General features: G+C 41.1%; 1 protein-coding gene across 5 annotated transcripts in view; it reads right to left on the bottom strand.

Annotated features, from left to right (window-relative positions):
- eml4 (EMAP like 4) overlaps window positions 1-15,549 on the bottom strand; it is a 161,442-nt gene that overhangs the window by 10,325 nt on the left and 135,568 nt on the right. For all 5 annotated transcript variants that reach the window (XM_078404972.1, XM_078404973.1, XM_078404971.1 and 2 more), the window contains 2 exons: window positions 13,807-13,895; window positions 5,774-5,871 (listed from right to left, as the gene is read on the bottom strand). In XM_078404972.1, coding sequence (XP_078261098.1) covers window positions 5,774-5,871; window positions 13,807-13,895 — 187 coding nt within the window. The remainder of the gene's footprint in view (window positions 1-5,773; window positions 5,872-13,806; window positions 13,896-15,549) is intronic.

Genomic DNA, 15,549 nt, shown 5'->3' with positions numbered 1-15,549 from the left:
AAGGGCTGATATATGATGAAACAATGGATCAACTGGTTTGGATTCACTGGAATTTAGATGAGGGGATCTTATAGAAACAAAAATAATTCTTAAGGGATTGGACAGGATAAATGCACAAAAAAATGTCCCCGATGTTGGGGGTATCTAGAACCAGGCGTCACAGTTTAAGAATAAGGGATATGCCATTTAGGATTGAGATGAGGAAAAACTTTTTCACCCAGAGAGTTGTGAATCCGTGGAATTCTCTGCCACAGAAGAAGTGGAGGCCAATTCACGATGTATTCAAGAGAGAGTTAGATACCGCTCTTAGGGAAAACGGAATCAAGGGATATGGGGAGAAAGCAAGAACAAGGTACTGATTTGGGACGATCAGCCATGATCATATTGAATGGCGGTGCTGGCACAAAAGGCCGAATGGCCTACCCCTGCACCTATTTTCTATGTTTCTATGGTCCTCAATTCACCTACTCTGAGCAAGAGACTCTGTGCATCTACCCGATCTATTCCTCTCATGATTTTATACACCTCAATAAGATCACCCCTCATCCTCCTATGCTCTAGAGCAGTGTTTCTCAACCTTTTTCCCCTGGCGGAACCTTTGAAATAATTTTCATGTCTCAGGGAACACCTACATAAAAAATTGTCACGTACAGCTCCTGTCCACTGACCACTAAAGGCCATTTCACACTGGCGCCGTTTCGACGTCGCTAAATATATTCCCTATGATTATTATACTTTTAAATGACATAACAGGTTGAAGACTTTATTATAATACCGAAGAATCTTCCAATAATATGCCGTACGTGTATAATAAAATTACGAATATGAAATTAAACACAAAAATGACTCAAAAATGCATTTACACATGATTAGCAAGGATTTTCTGGCACTCTTGGTTCCACAAAATCAGAAAATGGTTTATCCATTTTACCTGATCAAAGGAGCTCATGCCTCCAAGAGGGGGGGGAGGGAGATACCGGCCTGCAAAGCTGGCCAAGGAAGCTGGCTATGGGGATAGATGTGCTGTCTCCAGCTGGGCTGGAGTTCCAGAGTCCCGGCCGCAGGTTGCAAATTCAACCCACCGATCGGCCATGAAAGTCCTGATGAGGTCGAGATTGGCTGCCTTGCCCAGCCTAGGTGCCACATTTTCGGGGAGACTTCCAGGGCACGGGGGATTTCTCGCAGAACCCCTGGTGACCTCCAGCGGAACCTTAGTTTTCCGGGGATCCCCATTTGTGAAACACTGCTCTAGGGACAAATACCCAGCCTATCAAGTCTTTTCCTATAATTCAAACCAGAGAAAATGCTGGACCCAGTCCATCATGGGTATTAACCTCTCCATCATCAAAGGGATCTTACAGGAAGTTCAACCTTAAGAAGGCAGCTAATATCAAAGACAAACACCACCTTGGCTACACTCTCACCATGCTGCTACCATCGGAAAGAAGGTACAGGAACCTGTTCAAGAACAGCTTCTTCTCACAAACTATCAAGCACTTAAACCACCCTGCCCACCCCTAACTACAACCCTATCTGAGCACCAAACGAATATGGACTTTGCACTTCTGAGGTTGCACTATGTAATTTGGGTTGTACAATCTTTGTCTGGTTTATCTAGAATTAAAGATAATTTATCTTTTCATTATTTGTTGTGTTGTAGCATTTAATGTGTCTGTAAAGCTGCACAAGTAGGAATTTAATTGTTTTGGTTCCCATTCACATAACAATTAAACATTCTTTGAGTTCTCGCATTATAATACACCTTGAATGCTGTCGATAATACTTAGAATGTGTAGGAAGGAACTGCAGATGCTCGTTTCCAATTGAAGATGGGCACAAAATGCTGGAGTAACTCTGCGGGTCAGACAGCATCACTGGAGAAAAGGTATAGGTGGCCTTCGGGTCATAACCCCTCTCCAGACTGTTTGAAGAAGGGTTCCGACCTGAAACGTCATCTCTTCCTTTTCTGTGGAGATGCTGCCTGACGCGCTGAGTTACTCCAAAAATACTTAATAAGACTGAATCACAGTGTTACTTTACTGAGCTACGTGGGAAAACTGAAATTTGCAACATCATAGCTATAAGGAAAGGTTGGACAAACTCGGATTGTTTTCTCCAGCACGATAGATGCTTAGGAGAAACCTGATAGAAGTATGTAAAATTATGAGAGGCACAGGAAAGGTAGACAGTCAGAACCTTTTTCCCCAGAGTGGAAATGTCAAAGACTAGGGAGTATAGCTTTAAGTTGAGAGGGGAAAAGTTTAACGACGATGTACGGGCCAAGTTCTTTTTTACAGAGAGTGGGAGAGCCTGGAATGCACTGCCATGGTTGGGTGGTGGAAGCAGATATAATAATGGCTTTTAAGAGACTTTTGGACAGGCACATTAATATGCAGGGAATGGAGGGGCCTGATGAGATAAGCTTAGCTTGGCATCATGTTGGGCATAGACATTGTGGGCAGACGGGCCGGTACCGTTCCATGTTCTAGCATAATGGAAAGGTAAAGCTGTAACACTACTGCAAATTGAATATTACTGGGATTGAGGGATTACATTTCTACGAGTGAAATTTATGACAGGCTGTTTTAAACTGAAATACCAACCAATACAACCAAATTCTGGAATCAGCTATAAAATGGGGGACAGTGCGGATGAACCAGGGCAGATTATATGCGATTCCTCACATCTATGGGGACAATTTTCAACTGCAGATCACATGCTTTTTGCGCAACCAAAACAGGAAGCCATCTAATGAGTATCTAGTGGGCAACTTAAAATGGCCAATTACATGTCCCATTTAATTTTCAGGCAAGACTGTAAATGTCATCCTAGCAAGCTCCCCAAAAATCTATAAATCAACAGCATATGCTGGCTGCAGCAAGCTGGATACAATTTCATTGTACAAATTGGTAAAACATATGTTGTGGATGTCATTCCCAATTGTATCAGGCAGTAAGAACCTTACCAGCTGTCTTTCAAGAAGCCTCTAGAGTCTGCTGTAACATAATATTGGTCGGTACCACTTTAAGAAGTGTAGGACATGACTAACAGATATCTATCCCTGCACAGCTCATCTTGTCCATTCCATATACTATTGACGTCCTCTTCAATGTACGCTTTATGTTGAAATGAATCACAAACACATTCACCTTCATGTATAATGTATTTCTTTCTCAGCTGCTTACAACACTTGCAATCTCAGCTATACCTCGCTTCCATACTCTGCACGTTGTTTCACGGTTCACCGCATGTGCTCCCTGCTGATCGCCATCCAAAATATACAACCTGGCTTGGGATAGATAGTTGTGCAACTTTGCGTGTCTGTATGTACTTTCCTGTAGGTTACAATTTAACTGTATTCTCCCCACTAACAAAAATATCTATGAAAATCAATTTCCATTTATTACTGTAACATATTTCATTTTATAACAATAACCACACAAAGAACGATACCTTAATCCAATGCATTCGACAATATTATTACAGTCAATATATCCAGTTGGACAAACTTGGATTGTCTTCTCTAGAATGTCGGAGGTTGAGGGGAAGAGCTGAGATAAGTATATAAAATTAGGAGAGGCGTAGATACATACGGTGGTCAGTCAGAACCTTTTTTTGCAAGGTGGAAAATTCAAAGGCTAGAGTACATAACTTTAAGGTGAGAGGGACAAAGTTTAAAGGAGAGGGGTGGGGCAAATATTTTACCCCACACTGAGGGTGGTGGGAGCCTGGAAAGTGCTGTCAGGGATGGTGGTGGAGGCAGATACGATGGTAGCGTTTAAAAGGCTTTTAGAAAGCCCCATGGATATGCATGAACAGAATGGTAGAGATCATGTGTAGCCAGATGAGATTAGTTTATCTTGGCATCATGTTCAGCATGGCTATTGTGGGCGAAGGACCTGTGCTGCACTGTTCTATGATCTATTTTACTTTTGTATAAATAGTTATGCAATTTGAAAAATATTCATAAATACATTGTACAGTGTGGAAGGATTACTAAAGTCACATATGATTGTTGATTCCTATCATGTCTATGTAGGACTAATGTTTGGAACTTTCATGCTTTTGTCACCTCAGCTTGAGTTTTGACTTTGATTTAAAAGCTTTTATTTTCTCAGGTCCTTAAAAAACACAAATAATTAAGTTTATAGATCTCACGGGACATTTAATTGATGATGAAAAGATGCACCTATGAAGTATCAATTTTAAATTTAGGAATTGTTCCAGGTCTTAGTGGAGCAATGCAAGTAGAGAAATTCAGCTGGGAGGTCCGTGGTTTAGAGGGCTTTGGATAAACGGAGAGTTTGGACAAACGTAGATTGCTTTGTCTGGAGAGTCAGAAGCCGAAGGCAGATATGACAGAGGATGATAAAAGATGGCAGATAGTCAGTACCTTTTTCCCCAGAGTGGAATTATCAAATACTACAGGGAATAGTTTTGAGGTCAGAAAGGGAAAGTTTAAAGGAGATGAGCAGTGCAAGTTGGTGTTTACACAGAATGTGGTAGCTGCCTGGAACGTTCTGCCAGGGATTGCGGTGGAAGCAAATATGATTGTGGCATTTAACAGTTTTTTTTGGTAGAGAAGTGAATATGCATGGAATGGAGGGATAAATCATGTGCAAGTAGAAGGAATTAGTTTAATTTGCCATAATGTTTGGCACAGACATCATTGTTTTTTTAATTTTAGTTTATAGAGGTACAGCATGGCAATAGGCCCACTGAGTTCACACCGAGGGACAATTAACTAAAGTCAATCAACCCGTAAAACTATGCACTTTTGGAGTGTGGGAGGAAATCGGAGCACCCAAAGAAAACTCACGCGGTCACAGGGAGAACGTGCAAACTCTGTACAGACAGAGCCTGTAGTCAGGATTGAACCCAGGTCTCTGCCTGGCGCAGTAAGACAGTAATTCCACTGCTGCCCCAATGTGCTGCCCTGATAAAGGCCCTATTCCTGTTTGTTCCAAACCCAGATTCATCGATATCCAGATGCCAGTATCCTGAAGGATGAAGTGGCAAAGCACAGGTATGTCCCATACCCAGAGGTACGAGGACAGCACTGCAAACTGGTTAAGCAGCACCACAGAAGGTTGCAAGGAAAACCAGTGCCACCAGTAAGTCCCCAAGGGTCTTGATCATGAGGGAGCATTGAAAAATAGTTGAAAAGTAAAATTGTTAAAAATATTTACTTAACACATTTATCCAAAATATAAACCACTTTTTCATTCAGGTTTGTGAACCCTTTCATTCAGCACAGCTGAGCTTTGCCCCTGGACTGCGTGTACTGACCCGAGGTGGAGCTGCACCAGCATCTGACCTCCAGCATATTCTGCACTTCCTCATTGCAATGTGCAGCTGTTGAAGTCAGCATTGCGCTGACCTGCGCAACACTATTAGCCGTCGGCTCCCTTGGATCTACCAGCTGAACAACAGCATGACGTGGCCCATGGTATATATCAGTAGCAGCTGAGTGAAATAATCCACAGGCCAGGAAGACAGGCATTCATTTTCTGAACTCTTAAAACTAAGGATTACATTTGATAACACATCCATGCAAGCATCTCGGTACATGTGGATATTCTGGACTGACGTTCTGAAAAGTTAGAAAGTAAAATTTCCAGAACTTTCTTTAAAAACTAACCTGAAACAGTTTAATTTCTAAAGATCTGTGTATTTAAACAGCATACCTTTGAATGTGTACAAATCAATTGGAAGTCATGAAGTACATTCATCAATAATGTTGCACCAGATTAAATAATTTTTAGTTACTTACAGTACATTTTCCTTGTCTGCTGTATTTTCTGCCATTTTCTGCTACTGTGTAAATGTAAACAAAACTGTCATGGGATCCAACTGCCAAGTAATTGCCATCTGTAAAGAAAAATAATATTTAATTATATATCCATTAACAAATGATAAATATGCATTTCCAATATATCAATTTTTCTGGGAAATTCAAAACAGCATTCCAGAGGAGTATTGAAGAGGTTTCCTCTATGTTTTTATGCACTTTTGTTGCTTGTCAAAATACATTACAAGACACGAGGGATTGTTTCTAATATATATCATGCACAGTGGTGCAGTGGTAGAGTTGCTGCCTTATAGCGCCAGTGACCTGGGTTCGATCCTGACTACGGTGCTGTCTGTGCTAAGTTTATACTTTCTCTCTGTGACCATGTGGGTTTTCTCTAGGTGCTCTGGTTTCCTCCCACATTCCAAAGACGCGCAGGTGTGTGGGTTAATTGGCTTCTGTAAATTCCCCCCAGTGCATAAGATGTGAAACTGGGGTATCTTAGGACTAGTGCACGGGTGATCGTTGGGCAGCACGAACTCGGTGGACTGAAGAGTCTGTTTCCATGCTGTAGCTCTAAACTAAACTAAACCAATATTGCTCTGTTTAGCTTGTAGGAAATATAATTGATCCTAAATGTACAGCAGAAACCTGATTTAGCTAATCAGGGTCAAGCACAACTGATTTGGGGAAATCATGTCTTGCCTATGTTAAGAGAGTTGACCCAGCCATCATTTCCAAGATCAGCTTCGCTTGAAGATGTTCAATGAGCTCCACGAGTCAGATGACTGCGAGATAAGGTGTGGATCTCCATAGATAGAGAGGGAAAGGGTAGAGATCCAGACAATAATGGGATGTCTCTGGAGTAACCCAAGGTTTGTATTATCTTTAAATGCTAGCCAAAATTTTATTTAATGTATTTTGATTCATGAAACTGCAACAGGGTTAGTAGAAGAGCAAGACATCTCTGGGATAGAGAAGTAAAGGACCCCAAAGATATTTTTTGTGGGTGTTCAGTAACCGGTATTTAAAATGTACCCTTATTAAAACGAACAATTACATCAGAATGGGCAAATTATGATCGATTCATGTGCTTCAAGAATGTACTCATATCAAGCACTCCTGTCATTTCCATTTTCATCCTTTCCACAATGTGAATTGCTTACCCCATAAGCAAAAGGTCGATTTTCCTCGCATTTCTTGCAGGGTCTGAACAAACGTGGCCTTTGAGCTGGAATATGCTCAACTTCATAAGGAAGTTAGATGTCTGAAATTTGGGAAGCTATATTCACTATCTCAGTTTTCACATGAAAAGATTTTTGCATTTGTTCAGAAATACAATGCAGGGAGTGTAATTACTCGATGGATTCACCTGTTATGCTCATTTCCGACTATGAACTAAATATTGCACACTACAAGAACGAGAGGAAATTCATCTTTTGCACTTTTAAACAAAGCACAAAGCAATTGAGGGAACTGCAACAGCACGACTATCCAATAACTGACATATCCTTCTAATGATAAGCAACGCCAGCAAATTCCTACCTATCATCATACAGATCACTTTATACAGCAACATGAGTACTAATCTCTTTAGAAAATTGGTTTGGTTTCAACCCTTCTTACTTCTCTCAGTTCAGTCCAACTAAAGACAAGCTCTTCATCTCTGGCAAATATTCACACCATTCACAGTTGTCAACCATCTATCATGCCCCAGCATCAATTTATGGGTAACCAGCCAGGAACAGTTGGAAAAATAGCCAGCGTGCGCGCACTTGATGATATATAGACAAACAAGTGAGCAGGAACAAATAGCACATAATTTGAAAGATATTGCTAATTGAAAGACCAAGATGTGTTGTCTCGTGGGTACACAGCTTGGAGATCTGGAGCCCTTTGTTCCAGTTGTGAAGTCATCACTGGGGATTAAATCAGATTGTTCCACAGAAGGAACTCACGCAGAAAAATCTACAAACAGCATTCATTGTAGATTGGAGAGTGTGTCAAAGCACTCCAATCCATGATGCAATGGGTGAGAGCTCGAGGAAGATCGGCCTAATGGGCCCCAAATGGTAGCCTATAATTTCTGTAAGGATGCTACAATTTGTATTTTTTGGAAATTCTAATACTTACAATGAAATAGTACTAAGCAGTAATAATCCAGCTGTTTTGAACTGCACACATTTGTGTGAAGATTTGAAGAAGCAAAGAGCTGGAGGAGCAGGTCAAGCAGCATCTGTGGAGGGAACGGACAGACGGCGTTTTGGGTTCGGACTCTTCTTCAGACATTGGAGTAGAGATATGAAAGCTTGCAAAGAGAGGATGGGATAAAGCCTGGCAGGTGATAGGTAGTTACAGGTAAGGGGGTGGTGAGGGGCGATTGGCAGATGGATGGAGGTGAATAGGAGGCAAAGGAATGTCAGATAACATGTATGAACATTGAAAACTCCAATTTCAAGTAATAATTCTCCCCTTCTCGCTGTTTCCCTTGCCTCCCCACCCTACCCTGTGGTGCACCATCTCCTACCACCCCCAGTCACCCTGCTCATTTAATCCTTTCACCTTCTTTGTATGCTCTTCTCCTGTCCCACTGTTCCCTTTTATCCTCCTATCCTCCATCCCCACTTTCCTGGTATTCGCACATTTTGCAAGCTTTGAGAAACCAGATGAATAGCCACATAATCCAGAACTCAAATGATCCTCCAATTGCTGGCATTAGTCTTTTCTTTCTCCACAAATTAGTGGCACATGGAACATGTATTGTGTAATCACGATGAAGCAGGCTCTCACATTTATGTTTGTCTGAAGAAGTGCGCTGGCGACACAGTGGCACAGCTGTAGAGCTGCTGCCTCACAGCACCAGAAATCCGGGTTCGACCATGACCTCGGGTGTTGTCTATGGGGAATTTGCATGTTCTCCCTGTGACTGCATGAGTTTTTTTTGGGTGTTCCAGTTTCCTCCCACATCCCAAAGACATGAGGGTTTCTAGGTTAATTTGCCCCTCTGTAAATTGTCCCTAGCGTGTAGGGAGTGGATGAGAAAGTGGGACAACATAGAATTAGTGCGAATGGGTGATCGCTGGCCGACACGGACTCGGTGGGCTGAAGGGCCTGTTTGCATGCTGTATCGCAAAACAAAAAAGTGTCCCCACCCTAAATATCATCTGTCCATTCCCTCCACAAATGCGACCAGACCCACTGAGTGTATGTTTCCGTTCTCACATAGCCTCCCAGCAGCCATAATCGAAGCTTACAGACAGAATAAAAAGTGAACGGTCTGGTCTGTGGTGGGGATTGTTATAAGGGTTGCAGCATTTGGGGTTGCTCTGCACAAAGAACAGTAACAATCCAAAAAAAGATTTCCCTGAACATTTAAAATGACAGTGGAACAGAACAGACATTAGAGCATAACCACTCTCATTTTCCACCCCAAATGTAGGCTAGCACAGACAGTTGGGAATGAAAGAAAATTAGGTTGGAATGTCACACTTTTCCAGACCCTCCAGAATTGAAGCCTTTTCAATGCAAGTTTAAAATGAATAATTCCTGGCACTGATTCTGAACTGCTTGATTTTGCTCTCGAAATTTTTTTATTCATAAAAATAAACTATTTTCACTTCACTGTTTCAGTTCTAGTTTTCTTAACAGTCATAATGTAAAATGTACTTTCTTTTTTTGACAAAATATTGGGTGGAGATTTTCATTCAGTCAATATCTGAAGGGAAAGTCCTTAACACAATGTTTTATTTTATCCAATCACCAGATGACTTTGGTTTTAATTAATATTTGTTCTAAGAATTCTTGTGATCTTACAACTACAGTGCCCTCCATAATGTTTGGGACAAAGACCATAATTTATTTGCTTCTGTACACAATTTGAGATTTGTAATAGATTCTAGGTGCAGAATTAGGCCCATCAATTCAATCATGGCTGATCTATTTTTTCCTCTCAATCCCATTCTCCTGCCTTCGCCCCATAACCCTTACTAATCAAGAATCTGCCAATCTCCACCTTAGAAATATCCATTGGCTTGGCCTCCACAGCTGTCAGTGGCAATGAATTTTACAGATTCACCACCCTCTGACGAAAATAATTCCTTCTCATCTTTCTAAAGCTACATCCTATTATTCTGAGGCTATGGCCTCTGGTCCTAGAATCTCCCACAAGTGGAAACATCCTCTCCACATCCATTATCCAGGCCTTTCACTATTTGTTAAGTTTCAATGAAGTCCCCTTTCATCTTTATAAACTCAATATCCTTAGTTCATTGGAATTATTATCATTTCTGATAGATGTGCTTTGTTACAAGTATGCAAAGCCATTTTCCCTCAGATTTAATTGTTTGCAACTGAAAACACAATACCATTTCAAAAAAAGGAGGGAGATGGGGCTAAGCACCAATATTAGCACATATGCTGTGTTGAGAGGCTGCAATTATTTAAATTTTCAATAAATTCTATTGAAGCAGCTACAACTGAGATTTAGACATGATCCAACAAAGAAAAATGTTAAGTACTCCCCAGAGGCTGGCAGAGCTTACTACTTAGCCCAGTTTTGCAGTTGAATAAATTTAACCAGTACTTAGCCAACCAAATATCAATTATAAATAAAATAATTTCTTACTATAGTATGGTTGTAAGCTGTTACATTGTTTTACTTATTATAAAATGAAGTTTGCAATACTGCAACTGCAAATCACAGAAAGAATATAGGCAGTTGCGTTTAGTTTAGTGATACAGCATGGAAACAGGCCCTTCGGCCCATTGAGTCCACGCAGACCATTGATCACCCGTTCACACTAGTTCTATGTTATCCCACTTTTGCATCCATTCTCTACACACATTAGAGGCAATTTTTACAAAGGCCAATTAATCTAGAAACATGCATATGGTCACAGGGAGAACATACAAACTTCACACAGACAGCACTCGAGATGAGGATTGAACCCGGGTATCTAGCGCTGTCGGGTAGCAACTCTACCAGCTGTGCCATCCCAGAATCTCAAATTCGGGCCTAAAAGGTAGTAAGTTCCAGATTGTTTCTGGTGCCACATGCTAGTGGGGGGAGGAAGAGAAAGGCAGGCAGATGAATGCATGCCTGAGGGGTTGGTGCACGTGGCGGGAATTCAGTGTTTTGGATGATCAGGATCTCTTCTTGAGCAGAGGTGGCCTGCACAAGAGGGACAGATTTCTCTTGGAGGGAGATTAATATCCTGGTAGGCAGGTTTACAAATGAGGCTTTAAACTAGAGTGGCAGGAGAACAGGATCCAATGAAGTAGTGAGACAGGTGGAAGGCGGTACAGAAGTCAATGACTGCAAATTCAGCAGATAGGATAGACAGGTGCACAGCAGGGAGCAAGGAAAAATAGTTGGATTAAATTGCAATTATTTCAATGCCAGAGGCCTGACAGGTGTGGCAGATTAACTCAGGGCGTGGATAGGTACATGTAACTGGGATGTTATTGCCACTACGGAAACTTGGCCACGGGAGGGACAGGGCTGGCAGCTTAATGTTCCTGGGTACGAGTGCTGCAGGAGATAGAGGAGGGGTTCAAAGAGGAGGGGAAGTTGCTTTACAGATTTAGGTGAACATCAAGGCAGTAGCCTGAGATTACATTTTTTGAGGCTTCATGGATGGAGTTGAGAAATAAAAAGGGAAAGATCACCCTGTTGCAAGTGTACTACAATCGCTCAAGTTGTGAACAGGAATTAGAGGAACAAATAGGTCAGAAGATTACAGACAACTGCAAGACTAATAGAGGTGTCATAGTAGAGGACTAATTTTCCCAATATAGACTGGAACTGTCATAATGTCTTCTTATGTCATAGTCTTCTTATTTTACGGCAGAGATACGAAGACTAGGGGACTTGGAAGGTTAATGGCGCTGTCTTGAGGACAATCTACATTAGAATGGAGAAGCCAGATCAGATATATCCAAGAACACTGTGGGAAGCTAGATTAAAAATTGCAGGAGCCCTGGCTGAGATATATCATCATTAGGCATGGGTGAGGGGCCAGAAGACCAGAGGAAGGCTAATATCGTGCCTCTTTTTAAGAAGGGCTACAGAGAAAATCCATGGAACTACAGACGAGCAAGCCTAACATCTGTGGTCGAAGAAGTTACTAGAGAGGGATAGGATACACATGCATTTATAGAGACACGGGTTGATAAGGGAGAGTTAGGATGGTTTTGTGCATGGGAGATCATGTCCCAAGAATTTGATTGAGTTTTGCGAGGAAAGAAGCAAGGTGGTTGATGAGGGCAGAACCGTGGACATAGTTTATTGGACTTTAGCAATGCCTTGGATAAGATTCTGCATGAAAGGTTAGAGGCTGCAATGGAAGGTTAGATTGCATAAGATTCAGGGACAGCTAACTATCTGGATACAGAATTGACTTCCAGGTAGGAAGCAGAAGGTGGTGATAATAGGTTGTTTTTGGATCTGTGAATAATGATGTGCCTTAGGGATCATTGTTGGCCCGTTGCTGTTTGTCATCTATATCAAGGATTTGGACGAGCATATACAAGGCCCAATTAGTAAGTTTGCAGATGATGTTTTCCTATTTCCTAAAATAGGAAAATAACACAGTGAAGATGGTTATCAAGAATTATAAGGGGACCTTGAACAGCTTTGTAAATGGGCTGAGGAATGGCAAATGGAGTTTAATTCAAGTACGTATGATATGTTGCAGTTTGGGAAGTCAAACCAGGGCAGGATCTTCACAATGAACGATAGGGCCCCATGGGGAATGTTGCAGAGCAGAGGAATCTAGAAGTAAATAGTTCCCTGAAAGTGCCATCACAGGTTCACAGGAAAGTGAAAAAAACCATTTGGCATGCTGGCCTTCATCAGTCAGGGAATTGAGTTTCGAAGATTGGACATTTTGTTACAGTTATACAGGACATTAGTGGGGCTGCATTTGATGTATTGTGTTCATTCCCTGCACTAGGAATGATGCCAATGAGCTGGAAAGAGTGCAGAGAAGATTTACAAGGATGTTATCAGGACTCAAGAGCCTGAGTTATTGGGAAAAGTTGGATAGGTCTGGATTTCAGGAGTGCAAAAGGCAGATGGATGTTCTTATATAGAGGTATATAAAATCATGAAGGGAACAGACTGTAGTTTTTTTTCACCAAGGTAAGGGATTCAAGAATTAGCGGGCATAGGTGTAAGGTAAGATGGGAAGATTTTTCATGAACCTGAGAGGCAACCGGAGAGGAAGTAGTTGAGGCAGTTACAATAACAATATTTAAAAGACATTTGGACAAGTACATAGATAGGAAAGAGTCAGATGGACTGGGCCAAACATAGGCAAATGGGACTAGCTTAGGTGGGGCAAGCTGGACTGAAGGGCCTGTCCATGCTAAATGTCTCTATCACAACTCGAGTTTCTTTTAAAAGTAAATTTACCCAAGCCAAATCAGAGCTGATCATCAGTAATGCCTAGGAAAAACAAGGCTATAATTATACCTTTTAACCAAAATGAACATTGAATAAACAAACTGCTGGAAGAACTTAGTGGGTTAGGCAGCATCTGTGGAGGCAGAGCTTAGTTTAGTTTACAGATACAGCGCGGAAACAGGCCCTTTTGGCCCACCGGGTCCGCGCCGACCAGCGATCCTCGCACATTAACACTATCCTATACCCACTAGGGACAATATTTACATTTACCAAGCCAATTAACCTACAAACCTGTATGTCTTTGGAGAGTGGGAGGAAACCAAAGATCTAGGAGAAAGCCCACGCAGGTCACGGGGAGAACGTACAAACTCCGTACAGACAACACCCGCAGTCGGGATTGAACCAGGGTCTCCGGCGCTGCATTCGCTGTAAGGCAGCAACTCTACCGCTGCGCCAGCGTGACGAAGCTATGATTGGTCTTGGTTTGAGATTCTACATCAGGACTTAACTGTATTCACCACAATTATACTCACCGCATTTCTAAGTGTTTGCAGCATTGTGCCTTTAACAATGTTTTACAATGACTGGACTTATAAACAAACCAAGTTACCTGGAGAATACCGCATTACCGATAGTTGTTCATTTCCATCCGTGTGTATTGAAACTAGGTCTTTTGTCTCGGCATCCAGAACAAACCACCTAATCAAACAATAAAATAGAGATTTTTTTAAAAATTACTCCATGCAGATCATTTACATTCATCACATTTATCTCAAAAGGCTTTTTCAATACATTAAAAGAAAACATTTTGCTTGGTTAATTACATTCCCCCCTTGATTTAGTCTCGCTATGCTGACATTTGTTTTTGCATCATATAGGCATTGTTTAAAGGTGAGAAAAAATGGCAAAGTTTTAACCGTGAATAGAATGTTTTCTTATGTATTCTATGCACAACTGGGTACAAGCCCAAAAATGTTTTATAATGAGTGATTCATTACATTAACCAGCTGTGTGAAAGCATAATTTTGACATTCCTTACTTTCCCACTGATTGCATTGAGGTCTGCATTAGTGCAACAGATTTCAGTGCTTTTCTTGGCTCTGATTGTGTAACTCTCAATCTTTATTTGAAAAAGGAAAGAATAAAAGCAGTGTCTGAAAATTGGATGGCTGGAAACATTTCCCAATGGTTTGTAAGACTGCCCAAGTAAACATCTATGCGGTAGCTGTTTCTTCCTCAAAGGCATTGAACTAGGGTGAGAGTTGGAGGTAGTACAACTCAAAGGAGGGGAAAGAGTAACTTGGTAGCTTACCATATCTTGATCACTTAGAGAGGTACATCTTTAGTTAGCTGAAGGAGTGCAGAGGTAGAGGTAGAGGTGGAAGAATGTGTTAGTCTGTGTTAAATGCAAGTGATTTAATAATTAGGACATCCAAAAAGAATCTCTTGTAGGAGAGACCAAGACTGAAATAATATATTGTCTACCTACTGTCACTGAAAGATAAGAAATGTTGTTTGGGGAGTATTAGGAGTTAAGAGACAAGCCCTGGCTAAACTGGAGTCAATAGTAATCAATAGAAAACCCCTCTGCTTGTTAGAATCATAAGTAACACAAAGGTAATCATCTCAGCCACAGAACATCTCTGAAAGAGTTGCTCAGGGCAGCACCAGGATCAGGAGAGCGACATTTCTATAACTATCAGGTTCTTGAACCGACCTGCAAAATCCTAATCCTATCTTGGCAACAGAACTCCACGCATCATCTTATGCACTGCCATGGACTGCTTTTTGTGTTTTTTGCACTAATGACTTGTTTTTGTTTGCAATATTTTTCTCTTCATTGTCTGGCAGAATTTAAATTTCATTTGTGCATAATTTATGTACAATTTATAAATATAATTTATGTGTAATTTCTTTCTCGTTTGTTATCTGAGCCAATGTGCCTGCGATGCTCCTGGAAACAACATTTTCACTGTACTTACACCTCACTGTACTTGAAAATTAACTCGACTTGATTTGATTACAGATTTGGAGAGAATGCGGCACAGATTCACCAGACAGATACATGAACTTTCAGAGTTACCTTACATGGAGTGCTAACACAAACTAAAATAGCTTTCTTCAGGAATTTAAAATGTTAAACCGAGGTTTGATCAAAGTTTCCAAGATATTATTGAGAACAGATAATAAAGAAATAAAAACACAAAAAAAGTTCAGGCAAACCTCCCTCCAGACAGAATAAAAAGATTTCCCTTGGTCATCACCCTTCAGCCCATCAGCCTCTGAGTCCAGCACATCATTCTTTGACATTTCCACCAGGCTCAACATTATCCCATGACTAGTCACATCTCCC

The sequence above is a fragment of the Rhinoraja longicauda genome, chromosome 9 (genome assembly GCF_053455715.1).
Source record: "Rhinoraja longicauda isolate Sanriku21f chromosome 9, sRhiLon1.1, whole genome shotgun sequence".
NCBI classification, from domain to species: Eukaryota; Metazoa; Chordata; class Chondrichthyes; order Rajiformes; family Arhynchobatidae; genus Rhinoraja; species Rhinoraja longicauda.
Note: the sequence above shows the minus strand (reverse complement) of the source record. Positions and strands in the feature narration are given on the sequence as shown.